This window comes from Fusarium falciforme, chromosome 4 (genome assembly GCF_026873545.1).
Source record: "Fusarium falciforme chromosome 4, complete sequence".
Classification (NCBI taxonomy): Eukaryota; Fungi; Ascomycota; class Sordariomycetes; order Hypocreales; family Nectriaceae; genus Fusarium; species Fusarium falciforme.
This window is the reverse complement of record NC_070547.1, coordinates 890,724-915,933: the sequence shown is the minus strand read 5'-3', so window position 1 is coordinate 915,933 and position 25,210 is coordinate 890,724. Positions and strand designations below refer to the sequence as shown.

The following is a 25,210-nucleotide window of genomic DNA, read 5'->3' as shown; positions in this document are numbered from 1 at the left end:
GTATATGTGTTGGACGGTTGCTTGCTTTGTGTTTCCGTCGGATGGACGGATATCGTCAAGTTGAATTAGTCGTACAACAGTTGTCTCTTCCTCTACTCGTCTATATCCTGTTTCCCCTTCTTCTCCACTAGTGCAGCTCTACACAATCGTCTCGAGCTCGCGGGCATAGCCCAGAGCATTCTCTATCACCATCTGGCTCATCTCCTTGTTCTGGTCGCCATCCTCACCCTCAGCGGCGTCGGGGAAGTAGATTTGGCCGTCGCGGACGACCCAGCCGCGGTGGTGGGCGAACGAGATGACGTCGCCCTCCGAGTCGAGGAAGAGCAGGGACTTTGTCGAGCTGATGGGGAGGCTGGGGTATGCGCGCTCGCTGCTAGAGGCGATTTCGGAGCGAATCTGGTTCTTAAGAATCTGTGTCCAGGTTAGTATCCGTTGATCATCGATGGCGTATATATCCTCACCTCTGAGAAAACGCTATACTCGTCGCATGGCACCTCACTGCTCTTCATGGCCTTCCAAACCCGGTCGTAGGATCCCTCCATCAGCCACCTCTCCAGACGAATGGGGTAGCCCAAGTATCGGTCACTCTCGACGTCACCGCCGCCACCTTCCCGGTTGGCCAAGCTCTCAAGCTCGGTGTGGAACTCGGCATATCGACCCTGAGTCAAGAGCAGCAGCAGGCTCAGACCGGTGACCTTGTTCCGCTCAGGCAGGTTGGGCGCAAGCACGGAGGCGGGGAGCTCGTAGAAGGGCTGGAGCTGCTGGACATAGCGGGTGAAGGCGTCGGGGTTGCGGGCGCGGATGGCAAAGAGGGCGCCCTGCTCGTAGGTCTCGCGGGCGAGGGGGAGGAGGGGAGCGGGGGTGTTGGGGGACGGCGTGAGTGCGTTGAGCTTGAGGAGGGCGAGCTTGGCCTTGGAGAGGAGGGCGTTGGCTTCGGAGTAGCTCATTGATGGGGAGTGCTTGAGCTGAGCAAGGATCTGGGCGAGGTTGCGGTCGGCCATTGTGGGCGCGGGGGGGAGAGCAGAATGCCTCGTTATTGTTCTGCGCAGAGCGTTTTACTGAGGTTTTTGGTGGGAGATGATGCGGTCAATGAGGCGGTGTTGTGGTATGGTTCGTTGGGGTCGTGGTGTTGATGGTTGGTGATATTGAAGCTTCACCAGGCTGCATTCAGTGACGCGAGGCCACGGCACATGCCTGGCGCTGGTGGTTGCGAGGTCGCTGGACTTGCAGGGGTAGTTCGGGAGAGAGAAATTCCGGTCCGAGCCGCCAGGTCACCTCGGATGAGGTAATCATGTGGGAAGATTCATCGGCGTCCAGGTTCGCACCATTTCAACAAAATTGCATCTTCGTAATTCGCTGCTTTTCCAGATAGAAATCGCATATTTGGGTTGCATGCGGCTGATCGCGCATGGACAGCAAGTGAGCACATCCCACCTGTTTGGGGTTGGGCTGGGCAGACTATCGATGAAAGCCCATGGGGTCCAAGTCAGCCTTGTGCGGCTTGTCTTGGCGGCGGTTTATAGATTCCATATGTAGTTCCGTCGCAAAGGACTTTGGACCAGAGTCAGCCTAGGCTACCTATGCGGGTTCTATCTGCCTTGACACCTCCAGTGCCAAGGTAGGTACTCCGTTCCGTACCTCGCATCGCACTAGACGATTAATTAAACTCGCATTTGGAGCCACGAGGTAACAAGCTTGTTCACTGTCGGAGAGATAGGCTTTCACGTGGCCGTCCAGAACACGACAGCTGTTGCTAGGTAGTGCCCGTGCTTGTGTACGGAGACAGCAATGAGTATGGCATGTCCTGCTGAAACAACAAGGACTTTTGGTCCAACAGAAAAAGAACAATTCAAAATTCTACCCATCATGGCCTCGACCAGCAGGCGGCGCTCGCTGGAAATGAAACCAGGGACAGAGCTGAAGCTGAAAATAGCAGCGGGGGCTGTGGCTGAGCTGAGCTGCTGATGCAGCTACAGCAAAGCTCTCTCAAAGTGGTGCCCGTATCGGTAGATTAGCTACAGCCAACAGCACATGTGAAACTTGACAACTAACCAAAGAGCACGAGAAATGAGTGGCATCAGGACATGTGCTGCGATGGTTGGCAGATTTGAGCGTACCAGGGTCATGACTTCACGACGCCGTGACGAGCATGTACATCATAACCAGCCTCTCTGCCCCTCGTCTTAAGGGTGTCTCCGTGGCCGTGTGGCTACCCTCCATTCCGAGCTCCAGCTTCATAGCTCTTCAGTTGCAATGCAAATTCCCGTGGCCAGGTTCCTTCGCAATCTTCAATAGCTTTAAATTTATCTACCAAGGGGCCATGCAGCTAGGTAGGTAGGTAGCCACATAGTCCAAGAAAAAACATGAGACCGTACGGAGCAAGCATCACTTGGTGCCCGCCTTAGATGAGCCCTGTCAATACTCTTGAGAGTATTTATAGAGTACGACCTAATTACTATGATCATATCTTCTTAATTCTTCTTATGTTTTATGTAGATTATTTTCTCGCGACATAAGAGTGTTTCCTCAGCATTAGAGGGCTCTCGTCTGCTATTGCACTGTCGGACAGTTGCAGGCGGTGCCTCCTCCCTCGCAACCTGGAACTTAAGCGAGAGGCATCTGACGTCGAGGACCTGAGATCTCAGGCGCCTGCCTCTGCCTCCTTCACCTTTATTCTTCGCATTACTTTGGCCTATTTCATTCCTACACCCAATCTCTCTTCTCCTTGCATTACTCCATACGAACCGTCTCATGTCCGCGCCGATCCTCACCTAATAGTTCATGTCAGTACGACAGAGTTCCTGATTCCACAAATTGAAACAAGACGCCGTTGAACGAACGGGGCCAACATCCCTGCTGCGAATCCTTCACCCACAGCCCACTTACGACCTGTCTGTCGCAGGCTACTCGACTGTCGCAGCACGCACGAGCGACCCTTTGCTTTTCCTTTCCCCACGCACTGTCGCCCGTCGCGCGCACCTCTTTCTCGGGAGCGCCCCGCTCCCAACAGCCGCCGCCGCAGCCCACCCTCTACAAGACGCCCACAGGGTGCCAGTCGCGGGCTGGGCCTAGCGATTTCTAGTGTTACAGCTCCTTACAGCTGATTACAGGACAGCCGCCCATCTCGTGAGGCCCGTCACACTGACGGATACATAACGAAGCGTCTGGGCCCTCAGCCTCCTCGTTGATCTCGACCTCGGCTCCCTTCTTTTCCGACTCTCTTTGCCAACTACCTCTTCGTTCTCTACCCATATTCCCTTGCCCCACACGCCGACCCTCAAGCCGCCGCAATGGCGAGCTATCAGCAATACGCACAGCTCGGAAAGGGAGCTCCCGGCGGCTCAGCCGCTGCCGGCAACTCTTCATGTAAGCAACCCTTAATTCTCCCGTCATCCCCGTCATCACTTGGCCGGCTCCCTCTGTAAGAGCTGATATGCAGGAGCATATCTTGTGCGAGCTGGCGACTCTCCATTCGCCGGCATATTTGTTTGACTTGATTGATTGATTGGTGGCCAACACTGGACCAAGAGGGACTGGGACGCACTCAATCTTGGACCCCCAATACGAGAACAAGGACATCAAAGCTCGAGAGAGAAACGCCTCTTGGACATGAGAACCCCGACAGAGTTTGGCGCGAACTATCTAGACTTGAAGCCGTGTCAGCATTTGCTCGTCCCTGGCTACCTGCAAGATCGGTCGACGCCCAGCCCCTTAGAAACACGCAAGCCCGCTCAACATGGTCTTTCCCCAGAGCTCCAGACCAGCATCGTCATTTCGACAGGGGAGCTATTTGCGTCTCTGGCACCCACTACACAGCCTGGTCCTTGGAATACCAAGCCACATTCTAGGTCTCAGCAATGTCTTCTGGGCCATGCCAGCCAGCGGGTCAGGATACAACAGTGCCTAAACACCACAATGGGCCGGCGCAGGACCGGCCCCCTAAAGCGCCTGCTGTGGCGGACGGCATTGTGACTATCCTGACACAGCCATCGCGGAACGGCACGTCCAAGCAATCGTCCAAGCGACTTTTCTTATTCTTTTACGGGTATTAGTAGATCTTCGTATCTGCTCCATTGCGTCCCGCTTCCGACAACATTTGTCTCTCGGCAGTACCTACGGACAATCCCAGTCGGCCCCTAGCAGAGTGGTTCTTGGCGCGCTTTGGACCTGGATCCTTGTGCTTGATCCCCTGAGGCACCACCCGACGTTGGGCTCTAGAACCCCGCCGCACTGTTACTACTTCTGGATCCCCTCGTCGTTGGGCTCCCGAACCGCCTCCGTTTGGCGTTTCACACTCCATCTTGATTCTGGAGCCTTTCCTTCGGGCCACAACCAGCCTACAGTCTACGTCAAATCGACTAATTCTGCAGCTTGTCGCTGGAACCACCGCCACCAATCAATCAATCAATCAGGCAGGTAGGCAGGCAAGCCAGCCAACCAAGCCAGAACGCAGCGCAGCGCACGCACAGCAATTCAGCTCGTCCTTCGGTCGCCTGCTGGCTTGGGCGAAAGGAGGGGTTACGCGCCGTCTCTGCAGAGTCATCGGCGACCGCGCCCGTCAGCTCTTACAGTGCCCTCATCTCCACGGGAGAGGCCAGAACCAGGGCCCCTTCATTATTCATCCTTTCCCCCAATCCTCGTGCTGACATCTTACGTCCTTCTCCGACAGACGAGAGCCAGCAAAACGACATGGCTCCCCCACAACTCGGTGCGACCTTTGTCCCCGGTGGTTTCGACGACTATTATATGCCAGAGGTCGTCGCTCCTGCGCCCCAAAGGTACGTCGCCTGGTTTCTCCCCTTTTAATCCCATCCCGTTTGCGGCCCAGGCTCCAGTTTCTATTTCCCGATTCCCCAAGCCCAAGCTCCCTGCCCTGCTCCGTCCCCGTCCCAGTCCCCTTAAGCTTGCCTGTGAGAGCCGGATCCGGTTGCAACGGTGGAAAGGTGGGGCGCGCTGACGATTCTTTGTTGTCCTTGTATCTAGGGTAACCCCTCAGGTCCCCCAAAACATGCAGGAGGACCTCCAGCGCATGGAGCTCGAGGCTACTTCTGTTGAACCGCGATCCGAAGCTGCACCTGGACCTGGACCTCGTCACACCCGCGAGCCCTCCCTCTCGACTTATATCAACCCTCGGGGAGCTGACCAGCCCCGGCCCCAGGCCAACGCCGCCCAGGTCTCAGACGACGATATTCGAGCATACCAATCGAGCGACGCCTACAGGACCGAGCGCCTCAGCACCATGAACTTCGACGCCCCCTCCTTTTCGCCCTTCCCCAAGGTCAAGGGCGATAACATCCCCCCGACTGACGAGGAGAAGGAGGAGATACTATGGAACGCGCGCAAGCACGTTTTGCACTCCCAGAATGTCTCGATGCAGATTACCTGGGCGCGCGACGTCCTTACCTGGGCAGACATCTCCCAGGAGAGCCTCACGAGAGAGTATGGCGACAGGGCCCGACCCGCTACCCCTCGCATAGAACATGAGCTCCGCCTCGATGCAATCAACATCATCTCCTACCTGTCACAGCAAGAGCACCCCGAGGCACTCTACATGCGCTCAAAATGGCTCGAGTTTGGCAAGTTTGGCAATCGCGTCGACAAGCGTGAGGCCTATGTCGGTTACAAGCGTGCCGCTGAGCTTGGCCACGCCCGATCGGAATATCGAATGGGCATGCTGTACGAGCAGTCCAACGACATGTCCAAGGCCAAGGAGCATTACTACCGCGGTTTATCCCTCAAGGATTCCGCCTCGCTGTACCGAATGGGCATGATGAGCCTCTTGGGCCAGCACGGCGAGACCAAGGACTACTCGACTGGTCTTGAGCGGATACAGGCCGCCGCCGATAGCTCTGATGAAGACGCTCCCCAGGGCGCCTACGTGTACGGCATGCTCATCGGACGGGATCTGCCCGACATCACCATTCCCGAGGGTCTGCTGCCCAACAACCCCCTCACGGCCAAGATGTATATCGAGAAGTCAGCTTACCTAGGCTTCGCCAAGGCCCAGCTCAAGATGGGCCAAGCATATGAACTTTGCCAATTCAGCTGCGACTTCAACCCATCATACTCCATCCACTACTACGGCTTGGCAGCCAAGCAGGGTCTGCCAGAGGCTGCCCTGGGTGTCAGTCGATGGTTTTTGTTTGGATACGAGGGTGTCTTTAAGAAGAACGAGGCTTTGGCGTACAAGTACGCTCAAGAAGCTGCAGCCGCCAAACTTCCTACTGGAGAATTCGCTTTGGGATACTACAACGAGATAGGAATACACGTTGAGAAGAGTCTGGCGGAGGCCCGGAAGTGGTACCAGATTGCGGCCGACCACGGCAATAAGGACGCCATCGGCCGACTCGAGTCGCTTGACGCCGACAGGACTCTCTCCAAGGCCGACCACGAGACGACTACGCTGACCCGAATCAAGTCGCAACACGGTTCTCAGCGGGGACAACGACCCGATCGCTTCAAGCAGCCACAGCAGATGCCCACCCTGAGCGAGAACAGCGCCCCTGCCTCGCCTACCATCGACGCTACTGGAGGCCGACAGCCATCCCCCTCCCCTGGCTTGGCCCCTAACCAATCCCTAGGAGCCCGGCCAACCCTCGTCTCGGAGCACGTCAACTTCCCCGATCCCTCCCGGGCTTCCTTCGTGCTCCCTGCGGCCAATACAGACCGACCTCCCGCCTTCAATGTCCGGCTAGATGCCAACCAAGGCCCACCGCGACCTCATTCCGCAGCCCCGTACCCCGAGGATGATCGACCGCCACCCCTGACCGTTCGTGCTAAGTCCACGGCGCCTTACCCCGAGGATGATGTTCGGGGACCTACCTCTCCTCGATTTAACCAAGACCCACGGCTGGGACCTCAAGCAGACCGTCCTTCAAGCGCCTTTGGTATCAAGCCCCAGACCGGTGGTCCTCGACCAATGCCGGGCTCCCAGTCAATGGGTAACCTCCATCCTGGTGGACCCGGAGGACCTGGAGGTCCCGGCGGTCCCGGCGGCCCTAGCGGTCCTGGCGGCCCTGGTGGTCCTGGTGGTCCTGGTGGGCCTGGCCGTCCTGACTTGCGTGGTAGAGCTGCATCTGCTGGATATGAAGGTGGCCGCCCAGGTCCTGGTGGTCCTGGTGGCCCCGGTGGCCCTGGAGGACCAGGAGGACGACCATCTCCTTACCCAGAGGACAACAACTTTGCCAGACCAGGCAGCGCAGCACCATACCCTGATGCCGGGCCTCAGGGTGGCCGACTCCAGAAGCCTCCTCCTGCTGGCCAATACCCACCCGGGCCCCAGGGTGGGCCGGGTCAGCCTCAGAACTACGAACGCTTCTCTCGCGTGCCTGGAGCCAGTGGCCGACCCGAGCGAGGAAGCTCGCTCCCTCAGAACCAGCAGCAAGGAGGTCCTCAGCAGGGAGGCCCACAGCAGCCTCGACCACAGCAGGGAGAGATGCGCCCTGATATGCGGCCGCCGCGTACCTCGAGCGCTCAAAATCGTGTTCCTGGTGGCCCAGGCCCCAGTGGTCCCCCCCCAGGACCCTTTGGCGGACCTGGCGGACCTCAGGGTGGACCAGGAGGACCAGGAGGACCTCAAGGGGGCCCTACTGGACCTCCCAGGACTGGCAGTGCGCCGCCATCGCAGTTCCAGAGGCCTGATAACAAGCCTAGCCCTGCTCCTAGCGCGGCAACTGCACCGCCACCTAAGGCAGGCAAGGGCCCAGCGACGTTTGAAGATATGGGTATCCCACAAGGAAAGCAGGAAGGCGACTGTGTAAGTGTTCACTGACTATTCGTGCTTGAGCAGATGGCTAACTTGAAGTAGATCCTCATGTAGGTGCGGACAGTGGCTTGGAACGAGATTGATAATGGTGTGGGTGTGAGATGATGGACCATGTGGAGGAGGAATAGACTTAGCTGGGAGAAGGGGCATTACTGGAGTCAAACTTGCGGATGGGATGGGATGGGATGGGATTGTATTTAGGCTGATAGTGAAGGAACAATGACGGAGCAAGCATGGGAGGCAGGGCTGGTTGCGTACATGTCTGTTGGACACTATGGATGCCCCCGAGTTTGTTGTATGTATCGACGAACGGCCTGACTATGAGTATACAGAGAGGCATTGATATGAAATACGCATGAAGCAGGTTGCATAGATAATGAGTTATGACCTTGTGAGCCGAGTATGGCTTTTGTTAGGGGTGTGTCTCGTTGGCATCTCGTCTTGTGTCACCAAGGTCGGCTTATCCCCTGACTCGAAACCGAGTTCAGCTCAACATAGCCTTGCTTTGACCTTGAACGTGACCTGGACCTAGTGTATTGAAACAATTGGTACAGAGGCGTGCAAAGTTGTGTGGTGGTGTTCGGCTCGTGAGGTGTTCGGTTAAACACGGACACAAAGAATATGGGGGATTGAACGTGGAAACTATAGGATGATTGTGACAGGAACAATGTCGAAACAAAGAACTAAAAATGTATAACTTTGCCTTATTCCTCTGTGACATGCAATTAGGCTCTTGATGGGTATTCTTCATCGTTGATAGCCAACAGGGGTTTCTTTGAATTGTCAACGTCAGAGGGATCAAAACATTCCCATTGAGACTTCTCAAGTGAATACTCAACATGAACGGAGCGGATTCTGAGAGAGAAGGCACAACCGTGCCAGAAACACTTATGCCGCAAGGGTCTGTTCAGCCGGATGAAGAAAGGGGACAGATGACGCCCTTTGACGGGGTCAACACCATACAGCAAGAAGAGCCTCAAGAATTCGAGATGAGTATTGTGGAACAAGTTATACGTCGAGTATCCCCTCAATCCAGTTTCAGCTCGTTGACACCTCCAGACGGCGGATGGAGAGCCTGGTGCGTTTGCTTCTCTGGCCACTTGGTCTACATGAACACTTGGGGCTGGGTTAACTCTTTTGGCATCTTTCAGGCTTACTACGTTGACAAGCTTGGTCGGACGGCGAGCGAAATCTCGTGGATTGGATCCGTTAGTGTCTTTTTGTTGTTCTTTGCGGGCACTCTTACCGGACGGTTGGTTGATGCTGGATACTTTCGGTATGTGTTTACTACCGGTATTTTGCTGCAGGTTGTGGGCATCATGGTTACTTCGGTGGGTTCCGAGTACTGGCACTTCTTCGTTGCTCAGGGTGTTCTTGTTGGGCTTGGGCATAGCTGCATTTTCTGTCCTGTTCTTGCGGTGTTGTCGACGTACTTTGCTAGACGACGTGCTCTGGCCATGGGCATTGCTGCGTGTGGGAGTGCCACGGGGGGTATGGTGTTTCCTAGCCTTGTTAGACAGCTTTTGCCGAAGCTGGGCTTTGCGTGGACGTTGAGGATCGCGGGTCTCACGCAGCTGTGACACTGTCTGTAGCTTTGGTATTTGCCAAGCCTAGAATCAAGCCCCGTGGTTCGAACCCCCTAGTAGATTGGTCTGCCTTTAAGGACGTCGAGTTTGCCTTGTACGTTACGGCATCGTTCTTCACCTGCTGGGGTGTGTATCTCGCATACTACTTCATCGCTGCGTATTCACAGATCGCACTCGATCCTCCTCTCGCGTACACTGAATCCCTCGACCTCCTCATGATCCTCAACGGTGTGGGTATCGTCGGCCGTCTGGCATCAAGCTGGGTCGCCGACCACACAGGCGCCATCAACGTGTTCGCCCCGCACGCCCTCGCGGCGTCTCTGCTGCTGTACTTCTGGATGCTGGTGACTGACAAGCCGGGTTTGTACGCCTGGGCTGTTGTATACGGCATCATTGCAGCGGCCATTCAGAGTTTGTTCCCCACGGGTGTGTCGTTGCTGACACAGGATCTTAGCAAGATTGGCGTGCGGATGGGTATGGCCTTCACGGTTGCGAGTTTTGCGGCGTTGACGGGACCGCCTATTGCGGGTGCCATCATTGATGTCGAGGGAGGATACTATGGTGCGCAGGCGTTTGCGGGGAGTGTCCTGGCCATGGGTGGAGGGTTGTTGATGATGGCCAAGGGGAAGAATATGCGAAGAATGGGGACAGGATGGATGAGCAAGATTTAAAAGCTTGCTGTTCTATGATAGATGGAAGGTTAGACGGTTGATACTCTACGTTTCTCCCTTTGATGACTTGGATAGTTGATGCCCTTTGTTTATAATGCTACTTGATTGACCTTTGTTGCCTCTCAACGAGCCTTGCGCGTTTTTGTCCCTGTCCCCTTTCAAGCGCTTGCTCATACACGTTTCTTTGTCTTTGATCTCGCTAGTCATACTTGATGACAACCTTTCCAACCTGCTTGCCCTGCCAGACAAACTCAATGGCCTCGTCCGACTTGTCAAACGACCACACCGAGTCAAGAATATCCTCAAAGGTCATTTGAGTAGCCGAGATGGCAGCCATCAACTCGTCCTGGTCGTCCTTGGAGCCGGCATTGATTCCTCGGACGTTCAGTCGCCTGTCGATGATGGTCGAGACAAACTCCTTGAGATGTTCGGGCTTAGGTCCGCCGAGGTAGCCAACCTGGCTGACGATACCGCCGCGGCGTGTGCACTCCATGCTCTTAACGAGGGAGCTGCTACCACCGTTCTCAACAACGAGATCGACACCGATACCTCCTGTCAGGCGGAGCACCTCCTGCTGCCACTCGGGGTGTGTCCTATAGTTGACAGTCTGGATCTCGGGCTTGCCAAACTGCTTCTTGATCTGCTCAAGCTTCTCATCGCTGGACGACGTCAGGATGACCCTGAGACCAGAGGCGCGGGCCAACTTGAGGGCAAAGGTAGAGACACCGCCCGTACCTTGTAACTGTCAACGAGTGCGCTTCTCATATATGGTTTGCTGGATACTAACCCTGGATCAAAACAGTCTGGCCGATGGTGGCGCCCTTAAGGGCAGACCAGGCGGTTGTTCCAGCGCAAGGGATGATACTGGCCTGGACCCAGTCGAGGTGCTCAGGCAGCTTGGTGACGAGCTTTTCATCAAAGACAAGGTAGGTAGCCAAAGTACCATCCTCGTTGGCAGCGAGCCAAGACCGACCAGTCGAGCGGGCAGTAACATACTCGGAGTCTGTGATGGGAGCAACTCGGTCTCCTACAGACACAAGCGACACTCGGTCACCAACCGAGATGATCTCTCCGGCGGCGTCATTACCAGGAACACCGTTGGGGGTAACGGGCCAAGGGTTTCCTCCGTTGGCGATGTTGGCGTCGCGGTAGTTGAGTGCCACAGCGTGGATCTTGATCAGAACGGCCGTGGGGTGAAGTGGAAGGGGGAGGTCCTCTGTGACGAGTTTCACCTTGGGTGTCCCAGGGGTGTAGTCGTCGGTTCGACGCCAGGCCTGACGGGTGGTAGGTAGAGACATTTTTGCAGGTTTCCCTTGTAGTTGAGGTGAATCTGTGGTGGTATGAATGGGTGAGGGCGTGTTGGTCTCTTTATATAGCGGTATTGCGAATAGTTACGTCTTTGCTGCTGACATATAAGCAAGCGGGGTTGAGTTGATTTGTAAGTCGATGTTCTCATGGTCTATTCACATTGTATCACTCCAAATGTTCATCTGATTGTTTCTGACTTGGCCGGGAACGAATCCGGGTTCTCAATGGAGTGATCTCCGTACATATCGGGGAGTGTAGCCGGGACGGCATTGTGGCAGATGGATCCGAGTTTCCTTGCGGGACATCTCATCGCGATTGGCTGGCTCTCAACATGTCACTGAGTAATTCGATATGCGCTAGGATGGAGATTATGCGGGGAAGATCTGCTGCAGATCGGGTTGTCGATGGCTTAGTGGCTTTCTCGGCTTCGGAACCCGATCCAACGTCTTGTCAAGCAGCATACCTCAAGGCGTGTGTGTTATCAAGGAAACATCAGCAAAAGACAGGAATACCTAGTTCGTTAACCAAATGATTAGAAGAAGAGGAGCAATACCCTGCGCAATAAAGTTGGTACCGAGACTCTTTTTCACCCGCGAGATAGGGAGACTGACCTGACTTACACGGCTACACCCTCACACTTACTCGGACCAGGAACCCGTGGATACCACACCTTGATGGCTCCAAATCCCAATCCATGCCGCATCCGATTTCTCCTTTGAGGCAGCTGCCGAGTTCCCCTTTGGGACTCCGGGACTCCATTAACCTCAATCGGGAGAGATAAGAGAGCTTGCAGGATGAAGTGAGGGGAAGTTGGATTCATCTACCCCAGATTCGCGGGGTGAGCGGAAGTCACATGCGAGAAGTAGGGGACCTTATCATGAGGTTGTATATCGGGTGTGTGCCTCTATCGGTAAGATATCGTGTATTTAAGAGACCTGGTTATCCGCCTACGAGCGTTGTCAGTCCTCAGCCATCACAATTGCAAGGATCCTCACTCTTGATCCAGAATCCCCTCGTCAACTGCTCTCAAGTCATCATGTCTGAGCTCAAGATCGCAAAGATCGACGTCTTCCAGGCTGAGCTGCCCTACTCTGGCGGTGCCTATCGGCTCTCTGGCGGGCGAGAGTACCGCAGCTTCGATGGTACCTTTGTCCGCATCACCACCAACACGGGCATCGAGGGCTGGGGCGAGAGCACTCCCTTTGGCTCGACCTACATCGCTGCCCATGCTCTCGGTGTGAGGGCGGGTATCGCCGAGATCGCCCCATGGCTCATCGGCCTCGATCCTCGGAGGCTGGACCGCATAAATGAGGCTATGGATTATGCTCTTGTTGGTCACGAGCATGCCAAGACTCCCATCGATATTGCCTGCTGGGACATATTTGGCAAGTCAGTCGGCCTCCCTGTCTGCGAGCTCCTCGGTGGCCGCACCAACGTGGGCCTTCCCATCATCTCGTCCATCTACGTGGGCGAGCCCGAAGAGATGCGCAAGCGAGTGGCAGATCACCGGGCAAGGGGTTATATCGGGCACTCTGTCAAGATCGATGGCGAGCCAGTGCAGGATGCCAAACGCATCGCCGCCTCGCTGGCCGACAAGCAGCCGGGCGAGTTCTTCCTTGTCGATGCCAATGGTGGCATGACGGTCGAGACGGCCCTCCGCATGCTGCGCCTTCTCCCTGACGGCCTCGACTTTGTCCTCGAGGCGCCCTGCGCGACGTGGCGCGAGTGCGTTTCGCTGCGGCGGAGGACCAACATTCCCATCCACTTTGACGAGCTTGCCACCAGCGACGCGTCCATCGTGCACATGATTGCTGATGATGCGGCCGAGGGTTTCGGTATCAAGATCTCTAAGAACGGCGGCTTGACGAAGAGTCGACGTCACAGGGACATTGCCATCGCGGCCGGGTACACCATGAGCTGCCAGGAGACGACTGGATCCGATGTCGCATTTGCGGCTATTGTTCACCTGGGACAGACCATCCCCGAGAAACACCTCCGGTGCATTCTTGAGTGCCGTGACATGGTCAAGGTCAAGACTGCCGACGGCAACTTCACAGTCAAGGATGGACGTGTGCAGGCGCCCACAGAACCGGGGCTGGGTATTACGCCTCGGATGGATGTGATAGGCGAGCCTGTTGCCAGCTACTCTTGAGTAGGTTGGTAACCGCTGAAAGAATGCCTCGTTGGAGGATGGAGGTGTTGAGTTGTGCTTGAGTGGATGACATGCAGGGGCCCTAGCATATATCTCCTACGGGAAGGCACCTACCCGAGAGATGAGGGAGTCCAACAGTGTTTCGCACGGGTGCTCTGCCAATGAGATCACGTAGCCCATTAGCTGGAGATTGGATCTAGGAATTAAATAAATAAGCGTAAATTTCACAGCCAATCTTTCTTGTACATTCCCATCTGCTTCACATGCTTCAACTTGCACTTGGAGACCGGTGTTGGTCGTCAGAGATGTAGTTAGTGGGGCAGATCACGAACCCCGGTCAACAACCAAGGCAACCTGCAGATGGTCTGCCTTGCGTAGAGAGAACTGTACGACCGTAGTGTACAAAGGGGTCGGCCTCCAATTGAAGGCCTTCAGGAGTGAATCAAGCATGCATAATTCACGGCTGCATTTTTATGAGGTCTCCATTCTGCCATCCCACTATCCGTAACTCCCGATGATGTACACGGCATGACTGGTAGAGCAGAGACGACTTTGGGATCTCCTATAATTACTACTCTAGCGTCATTATTCCAAAATTTTGAGATACCAGCAGTCGTAGCTACCGCAAGATAACTCAGGCCTTTGATGGTGGCCTGTTCTTTCATACGTGCATGCATCACAAATGGTGGTTGTTGGTACGCAAAGTTGGTAAGCCAGTCAGAGGCCGCGTTTCAGGCGCTTCAAAGCTGCCAGTGCCAACACTGTCAAGGAACTGGCAAACTGCGCAACGTGTGTTTTTATTTTTTTCACCTCGATGATCTCGTCGCTGCCTGGAAACTTCCTTCTTTTCCTTTCCTCTTCATCTTTCATTTTCTCACCGTGATGCGAGTTTCCTCTACCTCCTTCCCCCTCACACGCATCCTCTCTCACTTACACTGCGACTACCCGAACGCTACCCCGTCTCCCGTCGAGGAAGGAACATACCCAACTGACTCCTTCCCTACCAACTTTCGCCGACCGCGAAAGGGCCGACATCGTCTGAGCCCGAAACGCATTCGGCCTCCTGCCAGCCGATCTTCTTCCCTCCCGAGGCACGACGCCTTGCCTTGAACCTGTATCGCCCGGATACCTCTGTCGTCTCTTCCCCTGTTGGATTGCACTGTTTGTTTTATCTTTAATCGTCTTTTCTTTCACTGTTTCTGTACAAATCGTTATCACGTATCAAGCAAGATGCCCTCTGCAATCCCGCCCCGGACGAGGCCCGTTGCCACTGTCCACCATGAAACCCTTTCGCTTTCGGATGCCTTATACAATCACCTTGTCCTGCCTCCCAAGCTACCACATCGTCAGGATCCGAACCTGAACGAGATTGAGGCCGATGTGATCAATCGCCTCATTGCTTGTGTCAAGCATATCCGGGACCTGCCCGACAACGACTTCCATTCTACTTGGAACGCTATCGAGCGTGGACTCCAGGCCACCAGGATTATTCATTCAAGTGGCCGCGTCGACAGATACGTGCTTTCTAGAGAGCTGAATGGCCTCGGAGAGGCTGATTTTGTTGTTGTTCATGTCCATGCACAGAACTGTGCTCTGTTCATTCGTCGAGCAGAAGAGTAAGTCTCTCTGTCACTGGCTGTCTGGACTCCCGTAAACTGACATCTCGCAGCCCTGTTCTTGGTTCTTCACTTGTGTTCGAAGTATTTGAGACCTCTGCCCGAAACGAAGATGTTTTGGCGACCGACAATGCCCTCAAGTGGCAGTTCCCTGGATGTGCTGTCGCTGTTCCGCTCGCGACCGCTCAAGAAACCGGATTTGTCTCAAACCTAGCCAGCTTCCTCGACAGTGCATCCCGAGAGTCACTTATGGACTTCTCCGCGCTTGCACTCAAGGCTGGTACCACCATTGCCGAAACCCGCAACACTTCCGAGCCTGCATTGATCTCCTCCATGTTGATGGCTATCCTCCAAGAGAACGGCCGCCGACTGACTCCAGTCTTGTTGCAAAAAATGGTCCGGGATGACGTCTGCTGGAAAAACGCAGAAAAGCCATGGAAGAGACTTCCTTTCTGGCTTGTCCTCCGTGTCGCCGTGTCACGCTACCTCGCTCAGCAGCTGGGGGGTGAGCTTGGTCGAGTCGAGTACAAGTTCATGATGGCGCATCTCTTCAGCGAATTCCTCAGTCATGTTCAGCACTCTGGTGTCCAAATCGAGCGCCTGGACTTTCTCAAGAAGAAGATTTGCCGACGTCTTGTCAAACTTGATGTCGACAAGGATCGCTCCCAAGATCGTCAAGTCGTCCAGAGGATTGAGTACCTGTTTCTGCATCTCAGCCCCGGAATCCAGCACTCGGTATCCAAGGCTACTGCCTTCACTGATGCTTCTTGGAGTCGACAGAAGCTGGCCATGACCAAAACCATTCCCCCGGTCCCGAGGCAAGCATCCCCTAGTGATTTGAGGTTCGACCTCAAAGTCAGCGGCGGACAACTGTACGACATTTGGAAGGGATGGAAAAAGCCTGTACACCGCCGCGAGAATAGGAATGGCACCCTGAGCATTGCCGAAGCTGCCAAAATGCACTTGGGTACCTTCTCTCATCGTCACCACAAACTGATCAAGATGGAAACGAATCTGGCGAGATTCTGCATCGAGTTCAAGGATTCGCCACATTCAACAATCCACATAGCAAGCGGACACATTCACGGCTATCTCGGCCACGCCAATGAAGTGTACAACGGCATGCCTGAACTCAAAAGCACCATGATTCTGAACGTCATGGATCTCTGGGTGAGCATGGATGAAGCAAGCTGCAGGCTTTACCCTCTTTTGAAAGAGTTCCACCCCGTCTTCCGCCCCGAGATGTTTGACGTCCTGCTCATCTCGAACTTTGAGGACATGAAGCGCCTCCAGAAGATCCAACTCTACATTCAGAATCGCATCACGTCATGTGAGGACTCAGCAATGACCATATTCGATGACCCCGTTCGTGGGTCTTTTGGCCATCGTGCGTACGACGATTCTGCAATCTCCGAGCAGCTTCAGAATCTACATGAGTCAATCGAGAATTGGGCCACCAAGATCCGCGACGAGAAAGAAGAAGAGTGGAAGAAAAAGAGCAACGAATATGCTCAACTCTCACAGCGTATTGATGAGAGTAGCTGCGTCTACTTAGTCGACGACGACAACCCTCTCGGACGCGGTATCCACGATCCTCACTGCACTCGGTGCTTCATGGTGAGGCAACTCAGAAGGATCAAGATTCAGGGGTACGAACATCCGCTGCCCTCCGACCCCTACGTTGCTAGGGCGGTTATCTTCGAGCTGGCTTGCCCTCAAAGCTTTGCAACCTACCGAGATGCGACATGGACGGCGATATCGCGCCTAGCCCTCTCGCCTCTTGAAGAAGGTGTTGAACCCAAGTGTCGGCTCAGGGAGTATCAGCAGTTGCAACGATTTGCCAACGAAACGACAATGAGATGCTCTCTGGCGTCTGTCACAAAGCCTTGTAAGCATCACTGGTCTGAGAAGACCCAGACTCATTTCTTTTGCCCAATTCAAATCGTCAGAATGTTGTGATCTGGCCGTTAGGCTAACATATTTGCAGTTTTCATGACGCATTACACCGAAATGGCGTTTCCTGTCGAGTGGGATAACGGAAGAAATGGCGTGTGCCGCCCAAACGGCTTGAAACTCACTTACCATGACAGTCTGTCGAAGAAGTGGCCTGGTCGCCGATCGCATCTCAGCGTCTTGCATCAAGTCAAGCTGCAAATCCCCAGCTCGTCACCATTCGCTCCGATCCTCCAGGACAACATCTTCTTGAAGAACATATACGGCCCTTCATCGTACGAGATCATGTCAACGGCATCCAGATGCCCACAGGGCATCAACGTTCATGAGTATCTAGCATTCCAAACGATCGCTTCCGGGAAATCCAGGCGATGGCTATCCATTCTCACCGAACTGGGCTCCGCCAACCTCAACTTTTCCAACGAAGCAACAATGCTGCTCCTGAGCCACATGGCTTTTCAGTGCGGACCTTTTGATGCTTCCCAAGACGCCTTCAGGCTCATCCATGCGGTTTTTCGTGACCCAAGCTTCTGCGACGCTCTGATTCAACAGCTTGCTAGCCGCCTTGACAGTCTCTCGGCCAATTGGAGAGAGACCTACTTGATGGAAACGATCATCACGTTGACGCTACGTCTAATTGATTTCACATGGGCTGCCAAGATGGAAGAAACCTCCGAGAAAGCTATCTCTCTGCTTTTGCGGGCTCGTGGAACTTGTGTGCGCTGGTTCAAGCTACTTCGTGCGGAGTCGTACAAAGTCACTGAGACCGAACTCGCGCAGAGATTCCAGCAATACGCTCTGTGGGCAGCTCTTTTGTGCAAGAGAACATTCACTCATTTGACATGCCGTCCTGCGGACTTGGATGATACCTCATTGGAGGTTTTCATTCAGAGTAGCATCACAGTGCACGACAACCTCGTTGTCAAATTGGAGGCCTTGCCTGAATTGCTCCAGCACGCCGTCATTCGAGACATGAGACTTTCATACCAGCTCTCTCCCCTGGTTTCCGAGTCCATAATGCAGAAGACGGATATTTTCCGACGTTCCTTGCAAGAGATGTGGCCAGAGGAAGAGGGCTGCGCTCGAGTGTTCCGGGATGTGAAACTTGAGGCACCACATTGGATTTCTTGTCTCTCGATATCTGGGGACGAGGCTTTTGTGCAGGAAGTCCATTACAACATTACTGAGGGTCTCTTGATGGTCGATTACCGGCCCATGGGCGTAGGTTCTTGATAATCTGACATCCATTGAAATTGCTAATATTCGGCTTAGAAACTCCCCAAAGACCCCAAAACCTCTCTTATCCTGAACGAACTGTTCGGAAATCAGTCTCTGTTGACGTTCCCATCAGAAAGGCCTAGGATGCAATATAGTGAGTGCAGATAGGACTCTAAACGTACAAGAAAACACCGCTGATTTGGAATGGTAGCACTCTGTGTGAGACCTCATGGCTTTCAAGTGCACGTCGGCTTTGACCAAAGTGGCGAGTTGATTGTAAGGGCTTTCAGAAAGCCATACTCACTGCAGTTGATACCAAGGGAGACGTTCCGAAACGGACAGTACTGGGATTTGCCGGGTCCTCTTCTCCAAGGGTCATTCCATTGGCTGTACGTCCAATACTTTTCGAGTATTCTGCGGCCTGGGCTGACTGAAGTTAGGAATCTCAACAATGGGGAACTTCTCATCACCAAGAACCATCAGCCCTGGCCCGAATTCCCCGCTCGGTGGTACACTCTGAGTCTCAGTGACCAGACCTGCACCATGGCACGGAAAAGGCTAGGGATCTACGAAAGGGACAGTATTGTGAACCCGTACAGTCCGCTGTTCAACCGCATAGCCGGGATCTTTGGTTGCTTTGAGCCTCGAGAGCATATCCTTGTTCGCCAACCGGGAGGAGGCAAGAACCTGCAGGTCGAGCTGCCACGGCTCAACATCATGTTCTTTGTCAACAAGAACCGTCTACTCCAGTCACCCCAGCTTCAATGCCAGGTCGACACGAATCAGGATGCCGGAACTTGGTATGGCCTTAGAAGCAAGCTGGTGTGCACGAGCGATATCAACCCCATGCACAGATCTATCCTAGTTCCTCTTGGGACCTTATTTGCCGCTTCGGATGGCTGTCACGTCACTGTCAGGATTGAGTCCAATGGGAAATATGGAAAATTCACCATCAACAAAGCATTGGGAAGAATCGACTGCGCCCCAGAACCGACGCTGGTTTTCATGAAGGCTCTCCTCCATGCATCAACATCTTTCCTGCTTCCCGATCCACTGACAGGTCGTACGGGAACCGAGGAGGCCATCCAGTGGCTTCAGGCAGGTATCTCGCAGCCTTGGTCGCCCTTGGGCCCTCCTCCGCTGGAGCTTTTGGCGAGGATTGCGCAACTTACGCCCAGGAGAGTCTACTACCCCCTTGACCTCAAAGTCATGCGAACGGACACCTGGATTGAATCGTTGCCAAATACTCTCCAGCGATCAGAGTTCAGACCGATCGTCGACCAGATACTGCAGGGATCTACAACGTTGGCCATATTTGCAACAAAGGACCAGGCCGCCATGGAGCCTCCTCAATTACCCGACTATGGGGAGCCACATCTTCATGCCCGGGCAATGTTCCGCCAGCAAGCTGTTGAGAGGTATCTTGGAGACGCATCTGATCGTCCAGTGCCTGACAACAAGGAGTACCAATCTCGAGATCGCCCTTCTACGACGAATATAGCCCATAGAAATGTGTTGGAAGCGACGCATCTGGTTCGGCAATGGCCCCAAAACATGAGAACCGCAGACAACTTGGCCCAGATGCTGGCTCAGGGCGGCGTAGTTGGTGGCTTTGAAGCGCCTTTCCAAGCGGCGTCTCTCAGTGACAAATTGAAAGTTGACATCTTACAGCACTGGGGTTCTCTTGTTCGGTTCGCGCGGGACGCGACGGATCGCTACCGCCTGATGTTTCTCCTTGGGCCTATGTCATTCCGGGCCGATGCCAACATGCCCCTACTGCGAGCTATCATTGCATTTGCAGTCTTTGGAGAACTCAAGGATCTCGACCTCCCTCCATGGGAAGAATTCTGTCATTTCCAGCCCAATCAAGTACCACAGCTGGACTATCTACTGCAATTGCTGAAGCCCTTCAGAGCACCCCCACCAACAAGTGACACACAGGCGCTCGAGGAGTTTTCAAGTGCCAAACTCAGGAGAAAGTTGCAGCTCGAGCGATGCAAGCATGAGACTAGAGTCGAGGAAGACTGCAAGCTGTTCGCGAACCACCTCTTGTCTCAGTGGCCCTGCCTGGAGCCGACTGTGAGTGGCCTGTCTCAGTCAGTTCTCCTCGACATCGGCGCCGCCTTGGAGGTTATCCGCCCGGAATGGAAACGACTATTCATGAACAGAGATCTGGCAGAACACCTCCAAGCCGTTCAGGAGATTCTTGACCGAAAGTCCTCTGAAGATCGGTATGAACCACCTCCAACTGTGCCCTCTGACGATTCTTTTGCTGTAAGAATCCGTGGAAACGAAAGCGTTGATCTCCAGCAGCTGCTGGCCAAGCCCTACATTGTCATCAATGAGGCCGTCCCCGAGCCCGCGAAAGGAACGCTTGGCTCTACTGAACGTCCATTTTTGACTGCGAAAGACTTCCCTCAACCCCCCGGTGCGTTCGGTGCTTTCGCATGGCTGAACGGTAGAGGCTCAGCAAGTGGCCCCTCACACATGTTTGGAACTAGAGGTCCCAAGCGCGACATCACGGTTTTCCCTACGGACAAGGTTGTGACAGAGTCTGTGATGAAACTGGAGGCCATATCAACTCGGCTGGGAGCCTCCAAATCGGCAGTCAGACGTCGATATGCGGCAGACTTTCAGAACAGCCTCGACGCCTTTCGGCGTCTCGACTCCCCCACGAGCACAACCACGGTCTCCCTGCAAACTCGCGAGGAATCTATAAAGCTCAAATCTGAGAACGTTGAAGCAAACTTCCGGAAGATCGTGTCAGCACTCAATGCGGAAGGTCCAACATGCTCAGCGAGGCGGATTCGTTGGCTCAAGGCTGGTGGCCAATGGCCGATCGTAACCAAGGCGACGATCCTTGGTAAGATTAGCTCTATTGCGTCTCAGAAGGCATTTGGCAGTGGCATGCGTGATGCGATTGTCGACTTCGGTGTCGAAATCACGAAAATGCAAAGGGAGATTCGTCTCCACGACCTTGCGTTGAAGAACATGTCGGGTCGGTATCAAGAAGAACTCTCCAACCAGGGTCATTCGAACTGGAGCCCAGAGGAATACCCAGACTGGCTGCTCCTTGAGATCGAGTCCAATTTGATGATTCGGCCAGTTCAGATTGATGTTGCGCTGGCCACCATATCCCCTGAGTCTGGATCAAACTCGGTGTTGCAGATGAACATGGGTCAAGGTAACCGAATCCTCTCCTCGAGCATTGTTAAGATGAAGCCATTTTACTAACATGATAAATAGGAAAAACCTCTTGCATCATACCCATGGCTGCAGCTGCCCTTGCCAACAGAAAGCAGCTAGTTCGGGTCATAGTTCCCAAGGCACTGCTCCAGCAGACTGCGCAGCTACTTCAAGCCAGGCTCGGTGGCATCCTGGGACGCAGCATTCGTCATGTCCCTTTCTCGCGCCGAACGCCAACAACTGAGACAAACATTCGGGCTTTTCTCTCAATTCATAAAGAGATGCTCAAATCTGCTGGCGTGATGATCTGCCAACCTGAGCACAACATGTCGTTCATGCTCAGCGGACAACAGCGACTTTTGGACGAGAAGCCACTGCAGGCAGGGCCTATGATCAAAGTTCAGGAATGGCTCACCAAACACTCGCGAGACATTTTGGATGAGTCTGACTACACGCTAGCTGTGAGGACCCAACTCATCTACCCATCAGGATCCCAGATGACAGTGGATGGACACCCGCACCGCTGGCTGGTTGCTGAAGCGGTACTGCGACTCGTGGATGGTCACCTGTCAGACCTTCCTTACGACTTTCCGCACTCGATCAATGTCATGAGGCGTCAAGGAGGCGGGTTTCCTTTTGTCTTTTTTCTTCGACAAGACGTTGAAGATGAGCTTGTTCGCCGGCTGACCAAAGACATCTGTGAAGGGGCAGGTGGAATCCTTCCGCTCGCCGAGCAAGCCATGGCAGCCAAAGACAGGGTGGCCGTGAAAGACTTCATCACGTCTGCAAGGCCACGACCCGCCAGCGTCGAGCGAGTTGGGGGCATGTGCCCAGATAAACCAAGCTTGAGGCAGACAGTCTACCTCCTTCGAGGACTTCTTGTTAACCGGATACTCATGATGACACTGAAGAAGCGATGGAACGTTGAGTACGGACTCCATCCGAGAAGAGACCCTATCGCAGTTCCCTTCCACGCCAAGGGAGTGCCAAGCGACCAATCTGAATGGGGTCACCCTGATGTTGCCATTCTTTTCACCTGTCTCGCGTTCTACTATGACGGGATAAATCCTGCGCAACTCCGACAATGTCTGGAACACATCCTCAAATCTGACGATCCAGCGACCGAGTATGATGCTTGGACCAAGAGTTCTGAAGGCTTCCCGTCGTCAATGAAAGCTTGGAACTCGATCAATGTGGATGACGACATGCAGCTGAGGGAGATTTGGAAGGCAGTTCGGTACAACAACGTGGTTATCGACTACTTCTTGAACAACTTTGTCTTCCCCCGTCATGCAAAGCAGTTTGAGGTGAAGCTGCAGTCCAACGGGTGGGACATTCCCTTGTCACCTCTGGGTGATACAATAATGCAGGGCAGACCCTCAGGTTTGAGCAAGCCTCTGAGTACCGGCTTCAGCGGCACGAATGACAATCGAACGATGCTTCCACTGAACATTCAGCAGCAGGATCTGTCAAGCCTCCACCACACGAGCGCTGAGGTTCTGAGCTATCTCCTTCATACACGAAACCGACACTGCATCTTGCCAGTAGATGTGCGAACCTCGCAATATGGAAGAGCCTCAGAACTGGACTTGCTTCACTACCTGAAACGCATGCAAATTCGTGTCTTGATCGATGCGGGTGCTCAGATTCTAGAAATGGACAACTTCACCCTGGCCCAACAATGGCTGAGAATCGATCAAACGGTTCGGGCGGCGTTGTACTTTGACGAAGAGAACAAGCCGTGGATTCTGACCCAAGAGGGACGACGAACACCTCTACTGGCGTCCCCATTCGCAGATGACCTCAGCCAATGCTTGGTATATCTAGACGAGGTATTTCAACCCCCAAGACCCTTCTGTAGTTGATATTCACAATCTCTAGGCGCACACCCGAGGAACTGATTTGAGGTTGCCGCCCCTTGCCCGTGGTGCTCTCACTCTGCGATTAGGACAGACAAAGGACCACACAGTCCAAGGTGAGTGAAGTGATGATTCCTCCTTCGCAAACAAATACTGACAACTTCAAGCGGCGATGCGTCTGCGTCAACTCGGAACCACACAGTCTGTCAGCTTCTTTATTCCCCCAGAAGTCCATCAGAGCATCGCGGACCTACAGCACAAGACGATGCATGAATCCATTGATTCATCTGACGTGTAAGATCTTGCATTTGGGAAGCTCTTGTATGTCGACTGACGTATAGTAGCATCCAATGGCTTCTCGATAATACGTGCGACAACATCGAGCAATTACAGCCGCTGTACTTTGCTCAAGGCATGGATTTCTGCCGCAGAATGCAAGCTGCAATCAACCATCCCGACTTCTTGACCGACAAGTCGCAACGAAAAGCCTACGTTCAAGCCATCAAGCAGGATGAGCAGCAGACGCTGCAACATCTCTACGAGCCAAAGCTCAAGAGCCGTGCGACTGGAGTGCAAACTTCAAACAACGATACCCTCAAGCAGTTCATTAGCGAGCTCAACACCCGACGCAAGGCATTCCAGGACACAGGCAAGGCTGTACACGCATCTGCCCTGCAAGAAGTAGAGCAGGAACGGGAGGTCGCCTTTGAAGTCGAGTCGGTGAGACAAGTCAAGAAGCCGCATCACTATGCCGCCCACTCGTTTCCCGGTCTTAATGCCAGTCTCGAGGCATTTGCGCGAACTGGAAGACTTCCCCCTGACTCGCATTACTTCAATCACATCTTCCATGCCCTTTCTCGGACTGGTATTGGCCGCAAGTTCAAGGTTTCTTCCAAGGCCACCAAGTCGAAGCTGCTTGAGACTGTCGAGTTCAGCCGAACCATTAAGCTTCAAGGAGAGCTTTCCAATGACAATTTCATAGTGAGTGGTCCGAAGTCAACCCCCTATTATTGTTGCTGACAAAACTTGTAGCGCCCCGTCAACTGGGTTCTCTGGAGCCCTGCCGCTGAAATTGCCGTCATCATTATCCCTGAGGAAGCAGAAGCTCTGATCCCCCTCATGAGAGACCCCGACCTAAAGGTTGCGACACATCTTCTCATCTACGCAGCGCCCATTACCAGAAAGATGCTGCATTTCAACCATCTCAAGTTCTACAGTATCCCGTCACTGCCTTCGGATTGGTGCGCGCCGACCTGGCTCCAGGTTGAACTTGGCTTGTACTCGGGTCGACTCTACTTTGAATGGGGGGAATACGAGCAGATGTGCTCATTGCTTGGAATTCAAGAAGGCCCCGGCCTTGTTGAAGAGTCCGGTCTGGACATGATGGTGGATGGTGCGGCCGATGAGACCCTCACCCAAGATGGAGTCCAAGCCCAAATCCAAGGCGAAACTCAAGTGCACACGGACCCGACTACTGAGGACAACAAGCTCGCTCAAAACCCCCTAACCTTCCTACAAGAGTGGCTCGCACTCCGCCGACGAGGCCAAGACTTTGCGCACAGCCCAATGGGATTCGTCAGTCAAGGCAAGTGGCTTCGAGAAGACCACGTCTTCTTCAACCAAGTCGAGCAAGTCGCCGAGGGTCAAAACGAGGCCCTCGTCCAGCCCATCATGCGTGAATCGACGGACAACAATGAACGCAGAGACGATGGCTACTATGGAGTCGATGACATGGGCGCCAACGAGGCTGGAGATGGTAATGGCAGCGATGATGACATTGAATACGACGAATCCGAGTACGCCAATAGCCGGCTTCCTGATGGTTCAGACGCCGACAGCAGTGACTAACGGCAAGGGGGTTGTGGACTTGATTTGGAGGTTGGATCGCCAACCATG

General features: G+C 54.1%; 6 protein-coding genes across 6 annotated transcripts; 4 read left to right on the top strand and 2 right to left on the bottom strand.

The window, feature by feature from the left end:
• Window positions 1–138: 138 nt before the first annotated feature.
• Window positions 139–1,001, bottom strand: NCS54_00505500 (Hypothetical protein; the record flags this gene model as incomplete). The annotated part of the gene is made up of 2 exons (XM_053150571.1): window positions 139–411; window positions 462–1,001. The coding sequence occupies 2 exons, from the start codon at window positions 999–1,001 to the stop codon at window positions 139–141; spliced, it is 813 nt and encodes a 270-aa protein (XP_053006546.1).
• Window positions 1,002–3,290: 2,289 nt separating this feature from the next.
• On the top strand, window positions 3,291–7,819 carry NCS54_00505400 (Hypothetical protein; the record flags this gene model as incomplete). The annotated part of the gene is made up of 4 exons (XM_053150570.1): window positions 3,291–3,366; window positions 4,670–4,778; window positions 4,984–7,756; window positions 7,808–7,819. The coding sequence occupies 4 exons, from the start codon at window positions 3,291–3,293 to the stop codon at window positions 7,817–7,819; spliced, it is 2,970 nt and encodes a 989-aa protein (XP_053006545.1).
• Window positions 7,820–8,604: 785 nt separating this feature from the next.
• On the top strand, window positions 8,605–10,022 carry NCS54_00505300 (Hypothetical protein; the record flags this gene model as incomplete). Its single annotated transcript, XM_053150569.1, has 2 exons — window positions 8,605–9,256; window positions 9,358–10,022. The coding sequence occupies 2 exons, from the start codon at window positions 8,605–8,607 to the stop codon at window positions 10,020–10,022; spliced, it is 1,317 nt and encodes a 438-aa protein (XP_053006544.1).
• Window positions 10,023–10,221: 199 nt separating this feature from the next.
• NCS54_00505200 (PKS-ER domain-containing protein) lies at window positions 10,222–11,320 on the bottom strand (the record flags this gene model as incomplete). The annotated part of the gene is made up of 2 exons (XM_053150568.1): window positions 10,222–10,757; window positions 10,810–11,320. 2 exons carry the CDS (start codon window positions 11,318–11,320, stop codon window positions 10,222–10,224), a joined length of 1,047 nt encoding a protein of 348 aa, XP_053006543.1.
• Window positions 11,321–12,366: 1,046 nt separating this feature from the next.
• Window positions 12,367–13,482, top strand: NCS54_00505100 (MR-MLE domain-containing protein; the record flags this gene model as incomplete). The annotated part of the gene is made up of 1 exon (XM_053150567.1): window positions 12,367–13,482. One exon carries the CDS (start codon window positions 12,367–12,369, stop codon window positions 13,480–13,482), a length of 1,116 nt encoding a protein of 371 aa, XP_053006542.1.
• A 1,230-nt stretch (window positions 13,483–14,712) lies between these two features.
• Window positions 14,713–25,162, top strand: NCS54_00505000 (Hypothetical protein; the record flags this gene model as incomplete). Its single annotated transcript, XM_053150566.1, has 11 exons — window positions 14,713–15,098; window positions 15,152–16,986; window positions 17,086–18,272; window positions 18,324–18,423; window positions 18,481–18,658; window positions 18,710–21,453; window positions 21,516–23,287; window positions 23,337–23,430; window positions 23,482–23,608; window positions 23,659–24,295; window positions 24,347–25,162. 11 exons carry the CDS (start codon window positions 14,713–14,715, stop codon window positions 25,160–25,162), a joined length of 9,876 nt encoding a protein of 3,291 aa, XP_053006541.1.
• Between the last annotated feature and the right edge of the window lie 48 nt (window positions 25,163–25,210).